The sequence below is a fragment of the Capricornis sumatraensis genome, chromosome 3, assembly GCF_032405125.1.
Source record: "Capricornis sumatraensis isolate serow.1 chromosome 3, serow.2, whole genome shotgun sequence".
NCBI classification, from domain to species: domain Eukaryota; kingdom Metazoa; phylum Chordata; class Mammalia; order Artiodactyla; family Bovidae; genus Capricornis; species Capricornis sumatraensis.
In genome coordinates, this window is record NC_091071.1 from 171,406,729 (window position 1) to 171,424,162 (window position 17,434).

At 53.2% G+C, this 17,434-nt stretch overlaps 1 protein-coding gene across 1 annotated transcript; it reads right to left on the reverse strand.

Annotated features, from left to right (window-relative positions):
- Positions 1–215: 215 nt before the first annotated feature.
- On the reverse strand, positions 216–15,775 carry EXTL1 (exostosin like glycosyltransferase 1). The gene is made up of 11 exons (XM_068969361.1): positions 15,000–15,775; positions 8,423–8,513; positions 8,025–8,132; positions 7,100–7,219; positions 6,432–6,564; positions 6,127–6,233; positions 4,984–5,073; positions 4,216–4,302; positions 3,469–3,629; positions 558–729; positions 216–398 (listed from the first exon to the last, which is right to left on the reverse strand). Exons 1-11 carry the CDS (start codon positions 15,773–15,775, stop codon positions 216–218), a joined length of 2,028 nt encoding a protein of 675 aa, XP_068825462.1.
- Positions 15,776–17,434: the final 1,659 nt, after the last annotated feature.

The following is a 17,434-nucleotide window of genomic DNA, read 5'->3' on the forward strand; positions in this document are numbered from 1 at the left end:
TAGCGCGGAGCACGTGGGAACTGCCACTGGGCTGGAGGAGGGGGCGAGGCTGTTGCTGGCCAATCGGGATCGGCCGTGTTGGGCTCACCGGCAGCCTGGATTGGGTCTCCAGATATTCCAGTGGAGGGGACTGCGGCTCCATCCCCGCCCCCAACCCCGGGCAGGTTGCAGCGCCCGCTGGGAGCCGGGCCAGGGTCTCAGCTGGTTGGTTCCTCCTAGGGCTTCTCCAGGCCGCGATACTTCTTCCGCAACACAGACACCGGGTCCTTGAAAAGCACTGGGTCTAGACGGAGGCGCGATGACACTAGGGGCATGTGGCCGAACCCTGCCGCCATCTGGTTGAGGCAGTCCTGGGCGGCCGGCTGAGGCTCCGCTCTGAACCGCGGACCCCCAGGCGCCTAAGAGGGGGCAGAGAAATGTGTTGGGGGTGGGTGCTTCTCTTACTTGGAACCCCGCCTCCCCACCCCCGTCCCGTGCAGCACAAAGGATTTGGGTTAGACAGCCTGGCTTCCCTAGCCAGGGGCCTCCCAGTGCCGACCACGCCCCTGGGGCCTCACCAGTGGAGGTCTGGCCTCCTGATGCCACGGCCCATAGGGCACCTTGATAGGCGGCAACTTGGTGACGGCTGCTACTAGAAAGTTCATCAGGACATCCACGCAGGGGGGTGACTCATCTGCCAGAGTCCTCAGAGCCTTGGGCAGAGAGTGGGTGAAGAGGGTGTGGTAATACCTGGGTGAGAGGAGAGGAATAGGAGAGGCTGCAGCCCGATTCCCCCCCAAGGCCAAATTCTGCTCCCTCCTGGCCTCACTCTCCCATTGACCCCAAATTCCTAAGCTTCTTGTGAAAGTCCTGCACCCTTTTCTGAGCCCTGGCTGCCTCCAGGAGCTCCCATCCTGTGTATGCTCTGCTCTCCACTACTCTCTGCCCTGTGGCTTCTCTGCAGCCAATAGTGAAATGAAATGCAAAAGAAAAAAGAAATGCAGCAAGGCAAAATGGTTGTCTGAGGAGGCTTTACAAATAGCTGAGAAAAGAAGAGAAGCTAAAGACAAAGGAGAAAGGGAAAGCTATGCCCATCTTGAATGCAGAGTTCCAAAGAATAGCAAGGAGAGCTAAGAAAGTGATCAGTGCAAAGAAATAGAGAAAACAATAGAATGGGAAAGGGTAGAGATCGCTTCAAGAAAATTACAGATACCAAGGGAACATTTCATGCAAAGATGGGCACAATAAAGGACAGAAATGGTATGGACCTAACAGAAATAGAAAAGGGGAGTCGCTCAGTTGTGTCCGACTCTTAGCGACCCCATGGACTACAGCCTACCAGGCTCTTCCATCCATGGGATTTTCCAGGCAAGAGTACTGGAGTGGGGTGTCATTGCCTTCTCCGACACAGCAGAACTATACACAAAAGATTTTAATGACCCAGATAACCATGATGGTGTGATCACTCACCTAGAGCCAGACATCCTGGGTCCAAAGTGAAGCTGGCCTTAGGAATCATCACTATGAACAAAGCTAGTGGAGGTGATGGAATTCCAGCTGAGCTATTTCAAATCTTAAAAGATGATGCTGTGAAAGTGCTACACTCAATATGCCAGCAAATTTGGAAAACTCAGCAGAGGCCACAGGACTGGAAAAGGTCAGTTTTCATTCCAATCCCAAACAAAGGCAATGCCAAAGAATGTTCAAACTACTGCACAATTGCACTCATCTCACACACTAGCAAAGTAATGCCCCAAATTCTCCAAGCCAGGCTTCAACAGTATGTGAACCAAGAATTTCCAGATGTTCAAGCTGGATTTAGAAAAGACAGAGGAATTAGAGATCAAATTGCCAACATCTGTTGGATCATAGAAAAAGGAAAAGAGTTCCAGAAAAACATCTATTTCTGCTTTATTGACTACACTAAAGCCTTTGACTGTGTGGATTACAACAAACTGGAAAATTCTGAAAGAGATGGGAATACCAGACCACCTTCCCTGCCTCCTGAGAAATCTCAGGAAGTTTCCAGGTCAAGAAGCAACAGTTAGAATTGGACATGGAACAACGGATTGGTTCCAGATTGGGAAAAGAGTATGTCAAGGCTGTATATTGTTACCCTGCTTATTTAACTTATATGCAGAGTACTTCATGCAAAATGCCGGGCTGGATGAAGCACAGGCTGGAATCAAGATTGCCGGGAGAAATATCAATAACCTCAGATATGCAGATGATACCACCCTTATGGCAGAAAGCAAAGCAGAACTAAAGGGCCTCTTGATGAAAGTGAAAGAGGAGAGTGAAAAAGCTGGCTTGAAACTCAATATTCAAAAAACTAAGATCGTGGCATCCGGTCCCATCACTTAATGGCAAATAGATGGGGAAACAATGGAAACAGTGAGAGACTATTTTATTGGGCTCCAAAATCACTGCAGATGGTGATTGCAGCCATGAAATTGAAAGATACTTTCTCCTTAGAAGAACACTTATGACCAACCTAGACAGCATATTAAAAAGCAGAGACATCACTTTGCCAACAAAGGTCCATCTAGTCAAAGTTATGGTTTTTCCAGTAGTCATGTATGGATGTGAGAGTTGGACTATTAAGAAAGATGAGCACCGAAGAATTGATGCTTTTGAAGTGTGGTGTTGGGAGAAGACTCTTGAGAGTCCCTTGGACTACAAGGAGATCAAATCAGTCAATCCTAAAGGAAATCAGTCCTGAATATTCATTGGAAGGACTGGTGCTGAAGCTGAAACTCCAATACTTTGGCCACCTCATGTGAAGAACTGACTCATTTGAAAAGACCCTGATGCTGGGAAAGATTGAAGGCAATCGGAGAAGGGGACGACAGGTTGAGATGGTTGGATGGCATCACCGACTCAATGGACATGAGTTTGAGCAAACTCTGGGAGATGGTGATGAACAGAGAAGCCTGGCATGCTGCAGTCCATGGGGTCACAAAGAGTTGGGCATGACTGAGTGACTGAACTGAACTGAACTTTCCTTTCCCTCAGGCTCCGTGGGGCCCCCTCCCCTGGGCTCTGAGTCTGAATTCAGGCAGAGTGAGAAGGAGGAAAGGATCAGCTGGTTCCCAGGCCTTCAAAGATGGCAGCCCAAAGAGTAGCTTCAGGGAGGCTGTGGATTTACCACACCTCCCCCAATCCAAACCCTGTCCATGGCCTCTGCATGGCTCTGCTTAAAATACCACTAGCTGCCTTTGGTTGACTATCTGTGTGCGAAGGACTTCATGTACTTTTATTTGATGGTCACACCAGCCCTGTGAGGTGAGTACACTTTACAAATGAGGAAACTGAACCTCAAGAGAGGTGGGGAGACTTGCCCATCACAGCACTGGGAAGTGGCCTCGAACCTGGATCTCTGGGCTATATGCTGGCTGTATGTGTCCACTCCCATAACACCCTGCTCCTGGTTCAAAGAGGGGGGTCTCTGTGACCCTCTGAGTCCAGTGCCAGCGTTACCATCGGTACCTGTGGTAGAAGGCAGCTGAGGTGAGAACCATGGAGAACTCATTGGTCCTCTCGCCAGTGTAGCCCCAGCCCCCCTGGGCCTCATCCCAGAAGTGGCTCCATGTGAGAAAGCCGACCATCCGCTCCGGGAAGCTCTGCCATACCATGAAAGCGAAGTCCACCTGGGGAGATATTTAAGTGAGGTGTGAGGAAGGACTTTCTGCCGAGCCAGGAACATCGGAGACGTGGAGTCAAGGCCAGCCCAGCTGAGGGGACTCAGGGGAGAGGAGATGGCAGCCTGAACATGTCCAGGGGTTGCTTAGGAACTCCCCAACTGGGAAATAGAAACAGTGCTTTGCAGCTGGGAACTGAAAATATCTTCAGAGAGTCTGTGAAGTGAAAGTTGCTCAGTTGTGTCCGATCCTTTGCAACCCCATGGACTGTAGCCCGCCAGGCTCCTCTGTCCATGGAATTCTCCAGGCAAGAATACTGGAGTGGGTAGCCATTCCCTTCTCCAGGGGATCTTCCTGACCCAGGGGTTGAACCAGGGTCTCCTGCATTGAAGGCAGATTCTTTACCATCTGAGCCACCAGGGAAGCCCAAAGAATCTGTGGAAAGCTTCTGTTAGACTTCTAAGGAGGGGGCTGATGGCTCACCTGGGTGATGTCTAAAGCAGGAGGCTAGACCTCTTGATCTTTGATCATCCCAGCTCCCGGACTCTGAGGGGCTGCCAGGACCCACACAGGAGTCCTCTTGGGGGGTCCTCACCTCACTTGTGGAAAGACTGCTGTGGGCGTCCAGGCTCAGGATGGCATCGGTGTCGATGGCGCTGTACGGGAGGAAGCGGTCACTGGCCTGCAGGGGGACGGGATGGAGGGCAACTCAGCCGTGGGACCCCTCCCCAGGCTCCCATGGTGAGAGTCTGAATATCTGCTAAGCAGGATCCCCACCCTCGCCACCCCCTGCAGGCATGGTGTAAAAGGAAGAGCCGTGAAAACAAGTCTGCAAGGAACTCGGACCCGAGGACCTCGCTTTTCCTCTGTGGATTTCAGTCTGCCCTTTGGTTAAATGGAGCCATTGGTGTCTAGGTTCCTTCCAGGTTTGACATTTTAGGATTCCTCTAGTGCACACCAGATGCTCACCTTAACCCTGGAAGGGGTTGTTAAACATCCTTTGTTTCAAAGAGACAGGTTCAGAAAGATGGGCTTGCCCAAGATGGCACAGCAAGCGGTTGTGTTACATCAACCCAGATTCTCGGAAGCCACCTGCCCCATCCCCACCCCCGCCCCAAATGCTGCCACCTGTCCGAGTTTCCCCAGTCCCTCTGCCTTCCCTCATCACACAAAACTGGGTTCTCTGGCAGTACAGTTCACAAGGATGGAAGAGAATCATTTCTACTAGGCCTGCAGCTGAAACCCACGGTATGATTTCTCCAGGCCCAACTTGAAGTCCAGCTCAGGCCCAAGTGAATCCTGCCGTGTGTGTGTCCCCCAGATCCCAGCCTTCTGCCCTTCCTGTGCCCCTCCCCATCCTCACCTTCCTGTGCCCATCAAGGACTGTCAAGGGCACTGCTGTCTCAGGCCACCTGGGTGGGGGTGGCTTCTTACTGCTCCAGAGAACCAAGATCTAGAAGGAAAGACGGAGGAGGATGTCCTGAAGCCTGGGGCAGAAGGTGGTGGTGGGAGGGGCTGTCCCAGGAGTCCTCTTTCTCAGGGTGGAAGAAGTTTAGGGGAGCCGCTGTTGTAGGTGGCTTTGGAAGGAATTTAGCTGGATCCAAGGTGCATTCATGGCTGCCCTGTTTTTGCCTCTGGGTTTCTGGAAGGCATGAATTCCAGTAACACACAGGTAGCTATCTGTAGCGTTAGAGCTCAGGTCACACCTAGCCTGGACCCTGACCCCATCCCCATCTTTTCTCGAAGGTTTTCATTCTCTTCCTCTTGCTCTTTTATCGTTCCCAGCCCAGCTCAAGCCCATCTTTGAAGCTGCTCCATCTGTGCTCTGGCTGAACAACCTGCTTATTTCCTTTTCATGTACTCTCGAGAGCCTATCTGGTTTCTCCGGAGTGACATTTGACAGTCTGTGCTCTGGGAGATGCTCACTAAATATGAATCTGGGGCAGAATCCTTTCCTGCTTTTTCTCTGCATCCTCAGCATCAAGCCCAGGGTGCTCAGAAAATGCCGGATGAGCAAATGAATGCATGTACGTTTACTTCCCTGGTGGCTCAGACGGTAAAGCGTCTGTCTACAGTGCGGGAGACCTGGGTTCGATCCCTGGGTCAGGAAGACTCCCTGGAGAAGGAAATGGCAACCCACTCCAGTATTCTTGCTTAGAAAATCCCATGGATGGAGGAGCCTGGTGTCCATGGGGTCACAAATAGTCGGACACGACTGAGCGACTTCACTTTCTTTCACTTCACGTTTACTTCAACCTCCCAAGAGGTGCCTGTTTTTCAGGGGGCTTCATCAGTTTCCATGAGGGAAGAGGGGATAGAGGTGGGGGAAAGAACCTAGGGAGAAACTTGGAACTGAAAGAGGAAGGCAGCAAAGGTACTTGAAAATCCTTCCCATGACTCTCCCACAACGTGTGGTTATCCTTGGTATCCAGATGTCTTCAAGGGCCCCACCCTGTTCCTTGCCCCTACTCTGGATCCAAGCACCCCAGTTGGCAAGGGGGCAGACCTGGGCACAGTGCTGGGCGCCTGCCACCGCCTGGATGAGCTTCAGGGGGGGCTGGCCTGGAGCCCCCACCCAAATCAGGGCGCTGAACCTGCCCAGAGGACGAGAGCCTGGAGGAACGAGACACAGGCTGTTAGGGTGGGAGGGAACAGAACCTCCTGGAGAATGACCTGAGCTGGGAACGTGGGGAGCCGGGAGGGGTTGGGGGTTTGGAGAGGGGCTTGGTGGGACCTTAGGGTTGAAGCTGGGGCAGACTTGGGGCGAGTTGACGAGGGGACTTCAAGTTGTCCCATCCCTAGGGCACTCACCTTGTTGTAGGTGGTAGAAGGGGAAGTCCGAGGGGCTTGTGGAGAAAGTGGACAGGGCCAGGAGTGCCCCTGGGGGGCTGTTCCACAGGAGCGAGGGGTGAGCAGATGCTCCAGAGATTCGGTCCTGAATAATCTGCATAAGAAGAGAAGGCTGGGCAGAGGGCGTGGCCAGTGTGGCGGTGGGCGGGGCCTGAGGAAGCGAGGACCCGGTGCAGCCCCACACCACCCTCTCCAGGAATGGGGGAGGGCAGCATCTGGATCACCAGACGGCTGGGGACAGCAGGGTTCAGAGTCCAGAGTAGGGGTCGCTGCCTGATGCTGTCTGCACTCATGGCAGACACCACGAACAGGCCATGACGTTCTTTCCAGAACTAGAATCCCTCCCAACACAAGCCCCAGGCAACCAAGGCCCATCAGCTGGAGCTGGCGCATGCTTAGAAATCTGTTTGCTACAGATGTCGCTCTAGAGAGGGGGAAACTGGGCCAAGACCGGAGAAGGAGCTCATTCAGGAGCTTGGAGCCAAGTCTCAGATTCTTCCCAGAAGCATCTTCAAGGGGGAAGCCTAAGCACCAGGGCAGAGGAGGTGTTTGAAGAGAGGAGCATGGTGAGGGGCCAGGGATGGTGTGGAGCCAGGCATCCGAGTCCCCCTCAAGTGAGTCCCCCTCACCTCCAGAGTGGTATGGATGACTTTCTCGATGGAGGAGAAGTATGCATCCCACAGAAACTGGGCCTGCTGACGCAGGGCAAGGACCCGTGTGAGGGGCATCTCCTGGAGGGCAGCCAGGACCTGGGGCCAGAGGGAGAAAGGAAGCATGGGGCCCTGGAAGGCTGTGACTGACCTGGTGTGGGGACAACCTAGGGTGCGGGTCTGGAACCAGAAGTCGGCTCCCGTGGTTCTCTATGTGGGTTGGCAGCTGTCATCCTTGGCAAAATCCCAGGTGATTTAGCAATCAAGTGTTCAAGGGTCACACAGAGCTGGGTTTAAATGCCACTTAGTAACTGTGTGACTGTGGACAAAGCACTTAACATCTCTGAGTCTGTTTCCTCATCTGTAAAGTGGACAGATAGTCCTGGCCTCATAGGGTGGTTGCAAGGATTAAATTAGCTGATAGATATTAAGTGTTTAGCACATTGTAGAGGCTCAGTGGAAGGAAGCTATTCCTGTTAGCTTCTTGCCCTGTTCTCCACTTCTCAGGAGATTCGAGGCTTACGTTTATATTTTTCAGAGATGAGCAAAGTTAGTTTTATCAGACCGGGAAATCACTGAGCGTTTTGTTTTCCCACTCCAAGCTCCATGTAGGCGCTCAGATTTTGGATTTTTTGGTGACTTTTCCTTAAGCTAGGTACTTAAGCAGTCATGGACCAGTAGGATTGGGCCCATGGAGACCATCTAGTCTAACTTATCCCATTGTACAGATGGGGGAACTGAGGCTGAAAGAGGCTGAGGACTTGCTCTCAGAACCCCAGAGGCTTAGGGCTGGGGTTAAAGTCATCAATATACATAAATGGAGGATAGGAGTGAGGGCTAGGATCCCGGGGTCCCCCCATGTCCCAAGTCCAGTCCCCACCCCACAGGCAGGGCCCTGAGCTACCTGAAGTGGGAGCCTCTCGTCAGCTACAACGGCCGCCTTGGTCCAATCGATGACTTCCGAGAAGGGCAGCTCCCAGCGAGGGCTGAGAAGCACAGGAATGCAGCCAGCCTGGGGGGTAGGGGGGTCACTGGGGAGCCCAGTCCCAACCTGCACACACTCTCCCCTCCTCTCTGCTGCACTGGGGGCAAGGGGTAAAGAGGAGAGAAAAGTGGGATTTTTCTGGGGATGGGGGGTTGTTCTGCATGGGGTGCAGTGAATACGGCTGAAGACACACTCGAGTCTCAGAGTAAAGGAGTGGGCAGCTCACTGCCCCTTCCCACTGGTCTGGGCTTAGACCACCCTTCCAGTTCAGGAGTGTGGTGGGAGAGGGCCGGGGGGTGCCCCCATCCAGGTTGTACCTGCAAAGCTTGAAGGAAGTGCAAGGCATCAGGACTGTGGCCAGGGATGAGGCAGAAGGTGGCATTGGGTAGCGTCGCCTGGGGGTGGGTCCTAAAGAGGCACAGGAAGGGGTCCTGCACATAGAAAGCCTAAGACAGCTGCCTGCACCCCAGCTCCCTTGCTGCCCCCACCCCAGCTCCCTTGCTGCCCCCACCCCAGCTCCCTTGCTGCCCCCCCCCAGCCCTCCACACTAACACTCCCAAATTCACAATGTGCAAGCCCACCGTCATGTTCTCATATTTTAACATTCTTGCATGCACACAGCCACACACTGTCCCCATCCCACTGCTGAGGCAGCGGGCAGGAACCCTGAGCTCAAGCTCTCTGCCACTGCCCTCAGGATTAGGCACCTCCCTTCTCTTTGGACCATGGTTTGCTCATTTGCAAAATGGGAGGCAGCCTAGCTGCTGTTTCCACTGACTTGGGCGCGTACATACGCGTTTGCCCTCCCACCACTCGCCACACGCAGACTTCTGGGCACCCCTCACCTGAGTGGCCTCCATGCCCTGCTCTCCCCCCATCCTCAGAGCCCAGGCCCGTGAAAGGCTCTTCTGTCCAAAGGTGGGCTGGGCCCCCAGCCTGGAACCACACAGGAAGCAGCTGCGCAGAGAGGCCCGCTCGCCCAGAGGACAGGCCTCCTCTGTTCCTCCCCCTCCCCTCCCCCCAGGCCCAGGGCCACCCTCAGGCCGTGTGTCTGTGAGGGGCGGGGTAGGAGTCACAGCCTCCTCAGAGCCACTGCCTACCCTGGGACTGCCCAGCCAGGGGAGGAGTGCCATGACCTGGCTACGGGGTGTGTGTGTGTGTGTGTGTGCAGGTATGTGTGTGGGCATGTGTGTGTACAGGACTCCGGGCTATGGGGTATATGTGATGTGGTGTGTGTGGTGTGGTGTGTGTGGTGTGGTGTGTGTGTGTGTGTGGTGTGATATGTGTATGTGTGGTGTGGTGTGTGTGTGCACACATGCACTCATGGGTGTGCACAGGACTCTAGGCTATGGGGTGTGTGTGTGTGTGTGTGTGGTGTGGTGTGTGTATGTGTGGTGTGGTGTGTGTGTGCACACATGCACGCATGGGTGTGCACAGGACTCTGGGCTATGGAGTGTGTGTGGTGTGGTGTGTGTGTGTGTGGTGTGGTGTGTGTGTGTGGTGTGGTGTGTGTGTGGTGTGTGTGTGTGTGTGTGTGTGGTGTGGTGTGTGTGTGTGGTGTGCTGTGTGTGTGGTGTAGTGTGTGTGTATGTGCAAACACGGGTGTGCACAGGACTCTGGGGCCCATAGACCTGCTCTGAGTGGGACTGAGGAGTAGGGCTGAGAGGATCCCAGGACCCTTCTCACCTACAGCCTGTCTGGTCCTGAGTCTCAACTTTCAGGAAGCAATCCTAGGAGCAGTAGGCCTCTGGACCAACCTTCCTTGAACAGATGGGGAGACTGAGTCTCAGAGAGCCTGAGGACTGGCTCAGGGTCTCAGAAAGGGTGGGGGCTCTGCTGGAACTAGAACCAAGGTGTGCTGACCCCTGACCCTGGGTTATCTGGACTACCCTGGAGCTGCTGCCCAGGGGTCTCCCAGCGGACCCTGCTTTCTTTGTCTGATGCTCAGGTGTCCATCAGGCTTCTCCTGGAAGAAGCCACAAGTTAAAAACAGGACACCCTCCATCTCACTAAAAGCCACGGCACCAGCCAGATACAGTCCTCTCTTCCTCCTCAATAAACCCCTAAAGGACTGAAAACTCCTAAGTTGAAGGCTACGGAGAAACCAGAGCCAGATAACTTACTGAATAAACTGTACCAGTCAGTCCTCGTTAACCTCCACTGTCCCCTCTGTGTGTGTGCACGTCCTTCTTCCTTAGCCTGAAGCATCCGTCCCTGCCTTGCAGCCTGAAGAGTTCCCCCTACTCAGTCTTAATGTGTAAAGTTCAAATATCACCTCCTCTGGGAAGCCCTCCATGGTCTCTCCAGAGATGGTGCCTTCCTCTCTGCTCCCACAGTCTCTCCGTGCCCTGAAGAAGTAATGAACTGAGCTAACCTTCACTGAGCATGTCCTTTGTTCTAAGTGCTTTAAGTACTTAGACTCACTTCATTCTCACAGCAACCCTATGAGATGAGATGTATGTGTATGCTCCATTTTACAGATGAGGAAACTGAGGCCTAAAGAGGTTCCGCAGCTCTGAAGTAGAGGAGCCAGGCAGGCAGCTCACCCAGCCTCTCTCTGCTTAACAATGTCTGTCATAACCAGGGACTTGCCTGTCTCTCTAATAAGACCGAGCTACTTGAGGGTTGGGGCTGTGCCTCCTTCAGCCAATATCCCCAGGGTCAAGCAAAGAACCCCGCAGAGAATGGGCATTCAGTGTGCAACAGAGGGGAGACTCAGAACCAATGGACCAAAGGTCTGAAAGGTCAGTTTTGGCACAAATTCTAGTAACGGAGCTGGCTGAGAGTAGTCAATGGGTGGCCTTGGGAGGTGTCGAGTTCCCTATCAGAGGCTGGTTGAGCACTGGATGGCATGTGTGTGTGTGCGTGTGTGTATGTGTGTGTGTTGTAGAAGGGATGTAGAAGGGATGTCATGGTGACTGCTGATCATCTGTGACTGCCATGGACTTGGGCCCTCAGTGCCCAAGGCTGCTGACGAGGTGACTCTGCCCATGGCCCCAGGCAGGGCAGCATTGCAATTTGCAATGCCCTAGGCTCTGGCCTTTGCAGCCTCTCAACCATAAAAATATTATAGACATTATATTCGACAACTGTATTGGTATAGAAATGAACCTACTAATATATTAAAGCATTTTCTTCTATTCAAAAGTTCATTTCTTTTTTCCTTCTGATTTTCAAAGAAATGAGAACAGTTTCATGGGCTCCTACAATATCATGGGCCCTAGCCACTACACCTCCTGGGCCCAGTGGCGACAGGGCAGGGGATCTTAAAACATGCATTAAATTTATGTTTAAAAAAAAAAGCAGGGAAGAACCTATGCACGTTTATATCCACACAGAGTACTTCAGAAAAGACACAAGAGAGACTAGCAACGGTGTTTAGCTCCAGGAAGGAAAACTGGGTGGCCGGAGACAGGAATGGCAGGGAGTTATTACTGTACACCGTTTTGTGCCTATGGAATTTCGTACCATGTGAATGAATCCCCTATTCATAAAAGTAAATAAATAACAATTTAAACTGTTAGAGGCTTATTCCAAAGCAACAGGAGACTGTTCAACGAAGGTGGAAAAATATGTGCTTTGGAGCCAGAAATGTGTGGTTTAATCTCAAGCTCTGCAGCTCATAAGTGCCGGGTCAGAGCAGTGAGGGAGGCCCCGGTGAACCAAGGAGCTTGTCACCAAAGGCCCTTGGCTGGCTCCCTCCACCTCTCTGAGCCTCAGTTTCCTGTTCCCTGAAATGGGGATAGTAACACCTCCCTTGAAATGTGCTTGAGAGGATTAGCCATAGCTGGCACAGCACCCGCCCCGGAGAGCGGAGAGTGGGCTCTCCCCAAATGCTCCCTTTCGCCCTTCCCCCCACCCCCAGCGGGGTAAATGTGGGCCAGTGGCAGGGACGTGAATCCCCGCTTTCTCTGGCCAGCACTTGTTTATTCAGGCCACCTTCCAGGGCCGGCCCACGGCTGCGGGCCTCCCTCTCTCTGTCCCTATACTTGACTGCTGTTCAGACAGCTGCCTGGCACTGCAGGGAAACTGAGGCTCCAGCTACTCCAGAGATTACAAGTCCTGATGCCTGCAAGTGGGTGGAGGCCAAACACAGAACTGCTTGAAGTTCGGGGGACAGTTAGAGGCTGCCAGGCATGACACCTCGGAAATAAACTATCAAAAAGGCAACTCAGACGGTGGCCCACAGCTATTATAAAATCTTGGCTGGTTCTGGCCAGTTTGGATTCAATCAGTAAACATTTAATGAGCTCCTACCTACCATGTGCACTCCCCAAGTTTCAGTTTTTCAAAATTCAGGCTAAAATACCTTTCAGATTCACCAGTAACTGACAGCATTTAGCATTCACTAAACTGTGGAAAATTCTGAAAGAGATGGGCATACCAGACCACCTGACCTGCCTCTTGAGAAACCTATATGCAGGTCAGGAAGCAACAGTTAGAACTGGACATGGAACAACAGACTGGTTCCAAATAGGAAAAGGAGTATGACAAGGCTGTATACTGTCACCCTGCTTATTTAACTTCTATGCAGAGTACATCATGAGAAACGCTGGACTGGAAGAAACACAAGCTGGAATCAAGATTGCCAGGAGAAATATCAATAACCTCAGATATGCAGATGACACCACCCTTATGGCAGAAAGTGAAGAGGAGCTAAAAAGCCTCTTGATGAAAGTGAAAGTGGAGAGTGAAAAAGTTGGCTTAAAGCTCAACATTCAGAAAATGAAGATCATGGCATCTGGTCCCATCACTTCATGGCAAATAGATGGGGAAACAGTGGAAACAGTGTCAGACTTAATTTTTTTGGGCTCCAAAATCACTGCAGATGGTGATTGCAGCCATGAAATTAAAAGATGCCTACTCCTTGGGAGAAAAGTTATGACCAACCTTGATAGCATATTCAAAAGCAGAGACATTACTTTGCCGACTAAGGTCCATCTAGTCAAGGCTATGGTTTTTCCTGTGGTCATGTATGGATGTGGGATTTGGACTGCGAAGAAGGCTGAGCACCAAAGAATTGATGCTTTTGAACTGTGGTGTTGGAGAACACTCTTGAGAGTCCCTTGGACTGCAAGGAGATCCAACCAGTCCATTCTGAAGGAGATCAACCCTGGGATTTCTTTGGAGGGAATGATGCTAAAGCTGAAACTCCAGTACTGTGGCCACCTCATGGGAAGAGTTGACTCATTGGAAAAGACTCTGATGCTGAGAGGGATTGGGGGGAGGAGGAGAAGGGGACGACCCAGGATGAGATGGCTGGATGGCATCACTGACTCGATGGACGTGAGTGTGAGTGAATTCCGGGAGTTGGTGATGGACAGGGAGGCCTGGCGTGCTGCGATTCATGGGGTCGCAAAGAGTCGGACACGACTGAGCGACTGAACTGAACTGAACTGAAAGTCAGCTGAAAGAACTTCCTGTAACTAAGAATGGCTAAGTGTCTAATCAGAAGTAAGGCCAGGCAAATGAGTGGAGTCACCAAAGGTCAGCTCTGTCTGAATTTGGAGCTTGAGGTGCCAGGGGGGATCCCCAGCACTTCAGGTGCGGTCCAGAAGATGCCTGCTAGGGATGGGTCCTGGCAGAAGGGCCATGGGGACTGAGGGACAGGTCCGCTGTTCCTAACCTGGCTGCGGGGCTCCCTGGAGACCACGTGCCTTTGGGAGGTAGAGAGATTCCAGTCCCACAAGAGCCCTGTGGCTGAGAGAAGCCCCAGAAGCCCCAGGCAGAGGCAAAAATGGAGCTTGGCCACGTGAAGAATTCCTGGGAGGGAAGTGGAGCTCAGAATAAGCCATGTTGTTCTAGCAAAGAACAGGGAGATATCTGACACAGGGGACAAGAGAAGGATTCTAGAGTAACAGGTTCCAACTGCAGTCTGCCCAGCCAGCCTGTGGATATTGCTGGCTTCCTGGGGGTACAGAGGGATTAGTGCTTAGGGGTTACCTGCTTTACCAACTAGCCCAGGTAGAGACATTTTTGAATGAGTTCTCCATGTCCCCATGGGTTCCCATGTCCCTTGTATGTATTCAGACACTCTCACTGGTGGGAATGCTTTTGCAGGTCTGACTTTATCCATATTTGCTATAGCCAAAGGCTAGAGGTTAATCCCCAAAATGAGACATAGGAGCAGCTTCCATCTGTGATCATGGCCCAGAGGTATGTTACAGAATTGATCATAAACTCCTGCTTAAAACCCAGAACTCTAATGCTGAAGGCTTTGGAGCCATGCAATCCTAGACTGAAATACTGGCTGTACTCTTTCTGGCTGGGTGGCCTCAGGAAACTTATTTAACCTCTCTGGGCTTTAGTGTCTGGTACACCAATACTTAAAAGAATAGAGATTAGTATTATTTTATGATAACCATTTATAAAATGTGCTTAGCACATACTGGGACTTCTCTGGTAGCTCAAATGGTAAAGAATCTGCCTGCAAGGCAAGAGACCCGGGTTCAGATCCCCTGGAGAAGGGAATGACTACCCACTCCAGTATTCTTGCCTGCAGAATTCCATGGACAGAGGAGCCTGGCAGGCTACAGTCCATGGGATCTCAAAGAGTTGACGACTGCGTGACTAGCACAGGCACACAGTAAGCACTATAGACTTGTATGTTAAATAAAATGTTAGGGAAGGAGGGATTGGCATAAAAGAAGAGTAAATAGGAGAGAGTCACATTTTATGCTTTTAAAGATCCCCAAGAAAAAAGTCCAAAATCTTCCTTGAACACCCCTTGTAGCAGATCACCATCTTGGTGGTCGTGTTCTCTGTTATCTAACCCAATTCCCTCCTGCTGCAGCTGAGGTCTAAATTTGCCCATCTCAATCCAACCCCGGCTCCTGGGCTCACTCCCACCACAGACCCCTCCCATTCAGCCCCCGAGGGGAGAGGTCCACTTACTGCTTGGGTCCATGGTCCTGCTCACAGCGTCCATCCCAGGGGCAGGCAGAGAAGTTGGTGCCCGCCGTGCGCCACCCGCCCCTCTCTTCTGCCACAGCTATCAGGGCCACCCCAGGGAGGGGGCTGTGCTGCTGCAGCTGGCCAAGGGCCCCCCCTCGCAAAGGGTGGGCTTCGGGGAGAAGCGGGAGGGCCACGTCAAAGCCGGGCCGGAAGGTGTCCACCATGGGGCTGGCCTCGGCCACCATCGCCTGTCCCAGCTGGAAGATCCGGAGGCAAGGGGCGGGGTGGAGACTGAGGACCAGATGGTTCTTGCCGCCATCCCACTGCGGGAGCGCCGGGTGGCACTCTCCAGCGGGGGTGTCGGGGCTGAGGATGAGGACGAGGAGGCAAGCCTCCGCAGCGCTGGCTGTGTGGTAGCGGGAGCCCTCGATGGAAGTCAGGACCTTGCGCGGAATCTCAGAGATGGGTCCGACCGCCGAGTACACGAACACCTTGAGCCTACCACCTCTGCACCTTGAGGCATCAAAGCAAGCTTCCCGGTAGCAGCTGCCGCCACGGGGGGCTTGAGGAGGTTGAGGGCCATATTCCAGGAGCTTCCCAGGCTGGGAGAAACTCTGCAGGAGCTCTGCGTCCAGCCAGCGGGGCCAGCCTTGGGGGCCCCCTGCCTGGCGTCTGGCAGGCTCTGCCAGGCGGAGAACTGGGAAGACTCTTAGCAGGATGAGGAGCCAGGAGGCCGACAGGGCCAGCCAAAGGGACTTTCTTCTCCATGACTGCATGTGGCCACCCACAGCCAGGGCTGCAGGAAGCAGGGGAAGCCAGGGGTTCACAGAGGGGGCCTTTGGGATGGGGATCCACCTTCTAGGTCAGCACCCTCATTGTACAGATGGGAAGACTGAGGCCTATGAAGGGCAAGATCCAACAGCAAGTCACAAGTCATGGGCCAGGGAGGACCCCGCTCTCTGGCCCTGCCTTCTTGTGGTCCGGACTCTGCTTCCTCAGCCTTTGGACAACCAAGCCAGTTTTTGCCCTTCCCAGCAGGCCCCCTGCCCCTGGGTGCTGCTCAGGCTGATGCAACCCCTGCGCAGACTGCAAGCCAGTGTCCTTCTGCCCTCCTGCCTGCACCCCCTGACCTTGGCCTTGAGGGAGAGGAGGGCAGTCTGCCAGGCCATGGGGGACCTGTCAGGATTCCCACACGAGGTGGTTTGGCCAGGGTGCAGGGCTGGATGGAAGCAGAGCTGGTTTCCCCAATCCTCCCCCTTTCTGAGCAGCCCGGCCACCCTGTGTCCAATGGCAAGCACTCCTGGGCTGAGGGCCCTGTGGCTGGAACTAAAATTAGACCCTACATCCCATGTGGGCTCTCAGGGTCAGCTGAGGGCAAGGCCTGAGTGCAGCCGGTGGCCCCTGCCTGGGGGGCTGGGAGGGCTCTAAGTCCTGGTCCTCTCCCACCCTGCCTCTGTCCCAGCCCAGGAAGCTCAGTCCCTCCTCCCTCCACCTCTAGCAGCTGGTCCTGCACCCTTGGCTTGGAGCTATCAGGGTGCAGAGGCCAGGTACCTCCTGCCAAGCCCCTGCCCCATGGCTCCCAAGCCCTGCTGTGTCTCGCCTCCCTTCTCAGGGCAGTGTTTGGTCAATCTAGATCTCTTTCCCAGCGGCAGCCTGACTCCTCCCTTGCCAGCTCTGATTGGCTCCTGTCTGGGAGGCAAGCTTTCCACTTAACCCCTTCCAAACCAGTTTTCTGGATTGCTAATAATGATAACCAGCAGGGCCCACAGCTCATGATTGGCCTTGAGCTATTCCAACCTCTATCTCACGTCAGCCTTAGAAGACCAAGGTTTAATCACTGTCGTTTGCTATGGATGAGCAAAGTGAAACTCAGAGAGGGGATGATATCTTCTAAGGAGACCCTGCTAAGGAGTGGCAGGGTGGGATTTGAACCTTGAGGTCCTGACTAGAGTCCTTAGAGCTTCCCACTGGTCACTGCAGCTGGGGGACTTGCTCCTAGATGGGATACAGGCTCTCCACGTTTTAACCCCTTCCATCGAAAGAAGAGATAAGTGAGGCATCAAGTGGCTGCGGGGTGGGTGTGTGATACTGGATAAGGTGCTTCCAACTATTCCCAGCATTGGTCTCTCTTCCTTCAGCCCCCAACCCTTACCCTCTGCCAATCCAATTCTAGATCCAGTTTTTCCAGCACCTTTCCTGACACCTTACACTCAGGCCCATGGGTCCACCCTTACCTGGAGCCCTGTCAGAAGGGTCTGTAGTACTGGATCCTTGTTCCAGTCCATATGTGGAGTTCTTCCTGAGGGTGAAGGGCTTCCCTGGTGGCTCAGATGGTAGAGAATCTGCCTGCAATGCAGGAGAGCTGGGTTAGATTCCTGGGTTGGGAAGATCCCATGGAGAAAGGAAATGGCAGCCCACTCCAGTATTCTTGCCTG